The 8,630-nt window shown below is 31.1% G+C and overlaps 1 protein-coding gene across 1 annotated transcript; it reads right to left on the bottom strand.

Annotated features, from left to right (window-relative positions):
- Positions 1–2,035: 2,035 nt before the first annotated feature.
- Positions 2,036–2,668, bottom strand: LOC107473820 (uncharacterized). The gene has a single exon (XM_016093408.1). It carries the CDS (start codon positions 2,666–2,668, stop codon positions 2,036–2,038), a length of 633 nt encoding a protein of 210 aa, XP_015948894.1.
- Positions 2,669–8,630: the final 5,962 nt, after the last annotated feature.

Raw genomic sequence — 8,630 nt, 5'->3', positions numbered from 1 at the left:
AACAATTTCATCCAAAAATGGTCGTAATCTATTAACCAGCACTTTAGTCACTAGCTTATAAATTACATTACAAAGGCTTATTGGCCGAAAATCCTTCAATCTAGTTGGAGGGTCACACTTAGGGATAAGAACAATCAAAATTTCCAACAAAGAATGGCTTAACGTCTCCCCTAAGAATGCTTTCTGAACAGTACGCCACACCTCATGACCCACCACATCCCAATATTCCTTGAAGAAAAAAACTTGAAAACCATCTGACTCAGGAGCTTTGAACGAGCTCATATTATCCATAGCTTCTTTAACCTCCAACATTGTTACTGGTTTAGTTAAATTATCACAAGCATCCTGGCTAAGAGATGGCATAGGAATTTCTCCCATGCAATTAACCTCAACAGGCTCAGTAGAGCAAAAAATATTTTTAAGGAAATGAACAACCTCTCTTTGCAAAATTTTTGGATCATCAGACCAGGACCTATCACTGACCAGCAACCCATGAACCTTGTTAGATTTTCTTCTAAGGATAGTTTGTATATGGAAAAAGCTAGTATTTCTATCACCATACCGAACCCATTGATCTCTTGACTTCTGGTACCAAAGCAATTCTTCCTGGGCCAAAACTAGATTATACTCAGCTCTCAATTCTTCCTCTTTGTGCTTCAAAATTGGATCATCGTCAGCTTCCATTTTCCGTTGAATACAATTCAAATAAGCCTCCAATTCCCTCTTTTTAATAAAAATGTTGCCGAAGACCGTAGAGTTGAATTCCAACGAAGCTTCTTGAACCCCCAACAACTTCCTATGGATGCCAAAGTCTGTACTATCCCAAGATTTCTGAACAATGGCCTTGTAATCAGGATGCATTGCCCATGCCGCTTGGAATCTAAAAGGCCAGTTTCCTTTCTTGATAGGAACTCCTTGACATTGGATAAGTAAGGGACAATGATCAGAGTGGGAACGGCTGAGAACTTCAACAAAAGCTTCTGGAAAAAGAAGGCGCCATTCTGTAGTACAGCAAGCTCTATCCAATCTCTTTGCAATTTCTTTGTTTCCTTGAATTTTACGGAACCAAGTAAACTGTCTTTTAGAGGTTGTCAGATCAAAAAGACCACAAGAATCTAGAGTACTTGCAAAGACACTACTGCGATTCGAATAGAAATTACCCCCCTTCACCTCATGAACACTCAAAATATCATTAAAATCTCTAACCACCACCCACGGGTCCTGAATGCACAAACCAATATCAAGAAGATGACTCCATAATTCTACTCTATTAGTGGCTTGAGGGCTGCCATAAACCGCACTGCAGATCTATCTTCGTCCACTACCATCAAATTCCAAAGTTACACATTGATTCATAGCCCAAAGAATTTTACAAGAAAATTTTAAATTAGCAGAGAGGAACCAAATTCCTCCATTGTGTCCAACAGCATCTACAATTCCTATAGGATAATAGCCTAATCTCCCCCAAAATTCTTTCATAGTTTCAAACCCAATATGAGTTTCCACCAAAATAAAAAAAGTTGGTTGAAATTTTCGTACCAACTCCTTATAGTGCACCCGAGACATCTTATTTGACGCCCCCTTACATTTCAACTAATAATATTTAAATGGTCACAATCCATAAAATTAAATTAAATAATTGGAATGTATAATCATTCTACCTCACGTTGATGGACCCCTGTCTCCAAGTGTCTTCTGGTGGACTTGCGCGCAGAACCATCATTCTTCTATTGAGGTTGGTTCTCCAAGTTTGTTGTTGCACTAGCTTTATCAAGCTCTTTTTGTACTCGAGAATCCGTTGACAATGCTTCAGTAGGTGAGTTTTGAAGCGAAATAGGACGCTGCCTTTTGTGCCCTGCTTTTAAAAAAAGGAGTACTCTGATCCTTGAAAGCCACCTGAGTTGTTCCCAAAGAGCCAAGCGTTGATGGAGGATCCTTCTTTTCCTTATGCTCCACATTTGCATTTGATAAAGAGTTCACCTTTGCATTTGATGAGGATCCAGCATGCATGTTATTAGATCCAAAAGAAAATTTCTTACTCACCAAATTGGAGCATATTGCTACATTGGTTTTTTTTCACCAAATTGGGGCCTTTACCCACTTTTTCCTTGCCTTTTCTACTAACTGTAACCCAATCACCCTCTTTTGTACGAGTATCCCCATCCATGCGTGATTCTTGCAAATTATCATGCACAAGATCCGCTGCTCCATGCTTCTCCATAATTGGAATTGATTTAGCATTAATTCCAAATTCAAAAGTTGAATTTTGATATTTTACTGGGATTTGACTACCTTCTGCCGTTTTCTCGTTGTTATCCACCGGAAACATTGGCGACAAATTTTTCTCCTTCACCATGTTTTCCTTCCCAATGCCATTGTTGTTCTCTTTCGCACATTCTCTTGTTACGTGCCCAAAGCAGCTACATTTTTCACAAATTAAATTCAAGTACTCATATTCTATGTCATACATATGACCATCAACTTGAATTTTTTTTATGACTGGAAGTCCCAAGTTAATTTGCACACATGCTCTTGCATATTTTCCCCTCTCCGCAGACTTGGTGGCTAAGTCGATGCGGATCGGTTTGCCAACAGCTGACACAATCATTTTCATGGCTCTCTCTTGATAATAGTTAATATTTAAACCTGTGATTCTTATCCAAACCATGGTAGACCCAAAAGTGTTTTCACAAGGTCTGAATGAAGAACTCCAAGGTTTAATCACAACATAACTACCAGTAATCATTCACGGTCCCCCAAGGATAACTTTTTCTCTATCCTCCAAGAGATCAAATTTGACTAAGAAATAGCCAAAACCAACATCTAGTACCTCATATCCTCCTTTGGTTCTCCAGACTCCTTTAAGCCTGTGCGTGATCGCCATATAGCTAAAATTTTTTCCAAGAACTTTGATCACGATGGCATCTTTGTAGGTCTCTGCCAATATCTCCTTTGCTTCTTCAGTGAACGTCACAATTGGTATCTCCAAATCGCCTTGCTTACCAACTACTGTAGCCATATTATCCCCATCAAGAGAATCAGCAACCTCCAAAGCTCTCTTTGCTGAGGCACCAACAACTTTATCTCTGAACGATATCCGCTGACCTTGAATCTTGTTACTGTCTCCTTTAATCCCCTCCTTGTCACCTGATGCATGCCCCCTCCACTCTCCCCCTTATTGCTTCCGCCGGCATGGCCGGCTGCCTCGCTATGTGCCACCCTCGAAGACTCTCCCCCGCTCTCTCCACTCTCCATTTCAAAATTCAAATATTTTTTTAATGTCTATCCTTTTAACAACAATAATAATAATTATATGAAAAGAAGGGTTGAAAGAGTTAGGATTTGAAAAGAAGGGTGTGTGTCTTTGACTCTCTGTCGGTGTGTAAATGTGAATGTTGACGACAAGAGACGCCGAAAGGCTTGGTAAATCAAAGGCGAATGAAGGGGAAGCAACGGGTTGAGGATAACAACAACAATAATAATAAGAACAAAATCAAATTGGGTTGGTCTAGTGGTTAATTCACTAGTTGTTTAAGCAAGTGTCGAGAATTCAAATCACACGTTGTGCATACAGTAGTAACCCATTGACCAACCTGCTGGATTGGGGATACTATGGGAAACAAAATAAAATAAAATAAAATAATATCAAATTTAATTTTTTTTATAGCTCTTATTTTCAAATAGTTTAACTTATGCTAAATTTTATGTCAAATTTTAATTAATATTCACAAATTTTAATTTTATAAACCATTTTTTTTAAAAAAAAATCAAAGACACATCATCTTAAGTCTTAAACTCATATTAATATATTTTATTTATTCACTTTGTCTTACAATATGAACTTTTGTTATTTGCTTCTGTCTCGTATACCCATGATACCCCAGGGTATAACACGACAACATAAAATAAAGGGCAAAAAACATAAATAAGCAAAGGGGAGAATAATTTTATATAAATCAGTCAAAGCAAAATCTGATTCATCAATCAACCAAACCACGTTTACATGTAGTTCGAACCTACCTGTTTCGAACTTGGATTGCATGTAATTCGAATCACATAGATTCAAATTACTCACTGACACTGAAAGCAACATAATTCGAATCAAGTTGATTCGAACTACTTTCATGCACGCCATTCAACATAATTCGAAGTGGATTAATTCGAACTACACCTGAATATTTTTTTAATAAATTTATTTAAATTATACCACAAAAATATTTTATTCTATACAAAATAATTTTAAAAAATGGCTTAAAAGATGTTAGGAGTACTATAAAAATTTGTAATGTCCTAATGACTTAAGACATTAAAGAAATACTCTACATAGTCAATAATAATTTAAAAATTAAAATAAATATAGTTATAACATGTATTTATCTAAAATACTAAAATATTACAAACTTTTATAGTACTCCTAACATTTTTTAAGCCATTTTTTTAAAATTGTTTTGCATAGAAAATGGCTTAAAATGGCTTAAAATGCCCTTTATTCTATGCAAAACAATTTTAAAAACAATGGCTTAAAAAATCTTAGGAGTACTATAAAAGTTTGTAATGTCCTAATGACTTAGAACATTAAAGAAATACTCAACATAGTCAATAATAATTTAAAAATTAAAATAAATATAGTTATAACCCGTATTTACCTAAAATACTAGAATATTACAAACTTTTATAGTATTTCTAACATTTTTAAGCCATTTTTTTTAAATTGTTTTGCATAAAAAATGGCTTAAAATGGCTTAAAATGCCCTTTATTCTATGCAAAACAATTAAAAAAATGGCTTAAAAAATGTTAGGAATACTATAAAAGTTTGTAATATTCTAGTAATTTAGGTAAATATTGGTTATAACTATATTTATTTTAAACTTTAAATTATTGTTGACTATGTAGAGTATTTCTTTAATATCCTAAGTCATTAGGACATTACAAACTTTTATAGTACTCCTAAGTCCTAACATCTTTTAAGCCATTTTTTAAAATTATTTTGTATAGAATAAAATATTTTTTTGTGGTATAATTTAAATAAATTTATTAAAAAATTTATAAAAAAATATTCAAGTGTAGTTCGAATTAATCCACTTCGAATTACATTGAATGGCGTGCATGGAAGTAGTTCGAATCAACTTGATTCAAATTACATGTTGCTGTCTAATTCAAATCAGCTGAATTCGAATTATGTTGCTTTGAGTGTCAGTGAGTAATTCGAATCTATGTGATTCGAATTACATGCAATCCAAGTTCGAAGCAGGTAGGTTCGAACTACATGTAAACATGGTTTGGTTGATTGATGAATTAGATTTTGTTTTGGTTGATTTGTGTAAAATTATTCTCCCCTTAGCTTATTTATGTTTTTTGCCCTAAAATAAAAGTATGTAAACATAAGAAATAGACGTTTCCATTGTTTTTTATATTCTAAACGACAATAAAATGAAAACCAATAAATCAAGAATAACATGATTAATAAAATAAAAAAATATGAATAAAAAATATTTAACCACATTATTAAATAATTAAAAAAATAAAATTGTAAAATGAAGCTCTAACTAATTTATTTATTATAAAACTAAAATAAATTAATTTTTATTTACAAGAAAATATTCAAAATCTCAAAAATTGACCATTTTTATTTTTATTAGATAATCTATTTAATAATATAAACTAATTAAATGTACAACAACTAATCATTTTTTCTACTTTCCACAACAAAAACTAATTTTATACTATGTCCAATGAATAAAAATTAAAGACCAAATACCCAATAACACAATAAAACAACAAAATAGCTCATACTACAACATAACAAAAAAATGTTATTGGACCGAAAATAAAAAAAGCCCAAAAATATAATCATAATCATTAACACAAAATTATACTTACCTAATTAATTTCTTCTCATGTATCACCGTCTGCAGCTTCTGCTTTCAGTTAGGACGTGCCATCCTTCGGAGAACAAGATCAGCAACCTGCTTCTTTATGTCTCTTTAGCAGCAAAAAAAAATATCTCCTTCGTCACGATAGCACATTGGCCTAATTTTAATAGGCTTTTGTAATGTATTTTTTCTCTTTTATAGTATTTTATTTTTCTTTTTTTATAAATGGTGTGGCTACGGTTTAAATCTGAGTAAAATACATAGAAGATAAATATTCTGTTCATTAAAATATTTTTAGATAAAAAAGAATTTGTATTTGTTCAAAAAAAAATATCTTATAATATTGCATTATTTTCTATGTAGCTTTAAAAACAAATAAAATTATAATTTATTTGTGTTTTTATATAAGCTAAAATTCTATAAAATAAAATATTGGATCCATTTTCATATTTTAGTTCAACATAAAGAATATGTAAATTTTTTTAGACTTAAATCTATGGCTTTTTTTTATTTATTAGTATTGTATGATTATTTGATGAATGCAATATTTTTTTCATGTAAAAAAAATAGATAAGTTAAATCTATAATTCTCACCAATAAAAATTATGTACCAATATTATCAAATATCAGAATTATGGATATTTTTTATGCCCAAAATAATATTTAAATGTTGTAATATATATAATACGAGTAAATAGATAAGTTACTTCTATTATTATAGTGAGATAATTATATTAGTGAATATCAATACTAGAATTTTCTATTTATACTTTTTTATTTTATATTTATTATATCTTTCTTTTATTTATTTATTTTACAATACGTTATCAGCACGAGACTCTGATCAAATTTTAGGAAGACTCATGTTGCAAATTTTCATTATGTCAAAGCTCTCTCATCTTGAATTTAATGCTCTTAATATATCTGGAAACAATTATTTATTATGGATACTAGATGCTGGAATTCATTTTGATTCAATGGATCTTGGAGATACCATATTAAAGCCATGATTTTTCTTCATCGCCATCTTGACGAGGATTGAAAAATGAATATCTCACACTAAAAGATTCTGCAGATTTGTGAAAAAACCTTGAAGAAAAATATAATCATCAAAAGACGGTGATACTTTCTCAAGCCCGATATGAATGGATGCACTTGCGTCTACAGAATTTTAAATTCATAAATGAATATAATTCATCAATGTTTCGATCACCTCACGAATGAAATTATGTGGAGAAAAGATAACTGATAATGATATGTTGGAGAAAATTTTCTCAACCTTCCATGCCTCAAATGTGTTCCTGCAGCAGCAGTATCAAGAAAAAGAATTTAAAAAATATTCTGAGCTAATTTCTTGTCTTCTTGTTGCTGAACATAACAATGAGTTACTTTTAAAAAATCATGAAGCGTGCCCAATTGGCGCCGCCCCATTTCCTGAAGCAAATGCGATAAATCATTACCTAGAATAGGTAAATGAAAGGTTTTAGTAACAAGAAAAATTATGGAAGGAAGAAGAATTATGTTCACAAGAAAGAATCTCACCAGAAGTGGAATAAAGAAAGAAATATTAGGCAAAATAAATCAACAGAGGATAAAAGTTTCCGTTGTGGTGGAAAGAGCCATTGGTCACGTACCTGTCGTACCCTAAGGCACCTAGTCGATCTTTATCAAACATCTTTGAAAAATGATGATAAAGGAAAGAAAACAAATTTTGTTTCAAATGATATTGCTGAAAATTTCACCACTCATTATGATGTATCTGATTTTTTTGAGGATCCTGAAGGAAATATTAGTCATTTGATCAATGATGGAATAGTTTAATATGTGAGATTGTTAAGTATTCATAATGTAAGAAACTTATTGTTAAGTTTTATTTTTATGCATCTGAATTTCAAATACGATGTATAATACAATATTTATGAATTTCAAAATTACTGAATGTCACAAGGTAATAACAATAAAATTTTTAGTATATACTATACTTCTTAGAAAAATATTTTCAATCAAGAAAATAATTTTATGCACATATATCTACTCATTTTATTATTATTTGTCTTTGAAGAGAATGGCAAGGACATATAATGAAGATATTTGCCTTGCAGATAGTGTAAGTTTGCACACCATTCTCAAAAGTAATATATATTTTACCCATATTGTGCCAAAAGAAGAATATGTTAATACTATTATTGGCTCAGGCAATGTGATAGAAGGCTTTGAAAGAGCTATAATTTTGTTTCCCAGAGGAACAAAATTCATAATAAATAATGCAACTAAGTCTCTTAGGAACTTATTGAGTTTTAAAGATATTTGCCGAAATGGATATTATAATTGAAACAATGAATGAGGAAAATCATGAGTACTTATATATCACAACTCATAATTCAAATAAAAAGGTTATATTAGAAAAGTTACCCTCATTTTCATCTGGGTTAATTATACTAGAATTAGTGCAATTGAATCATACATAATTATCAGAACCGACCTGGCAATCGACCCGGCTTGGTCACTGGGTCACAGGTTCAACCGGTTGACCCGGTCATAATTAAATAATTATATAAAATTTAATTTTTTATATCAAATTAACTTATTTTCCAATTCATTAATTAATTAGTATCTATTATATTATTCAAATATAGGTTAAATAATATTAATATTAATAGATGTTATATAATTATCAATAACAAAAATATGCCATTGATTAATAAAATTTTTTTCTTATTTTTTTAATTTAAAGATATTTAACAAAGTTTAATTTT

Source organism: Arachis duranensis, chromosome 2, assembly GCF_000817695.3.
Source record: "Arachis duranensis cultivar V14167 chromosome 2, aradu.V14167.gnm2.J7QH, whole genome shotgun sequence".
In the NCBI taxonomy this organism is placed as follows: Eukaryota; Viridiplantae; Streptophyta; class Magnoliopsida; order Fabales; family Fabaceae; genus Arachis; species Arachis duranensis.
The sequence above is the reverse complement of the archived record's forward strand: the minus strand, read 5'-3'. Positions and strand labels throughout refer to the sequence as shown.

Excerpts from the sequence above, each read along its gene's own strand:
- LOC107473820 (XM_016093408.1), bottom strand. The coding sequence starts at position 2,668 with ATGGTTTGGATAAGAATCACAGGTTTAAATATTAACTATTATCAAGAG.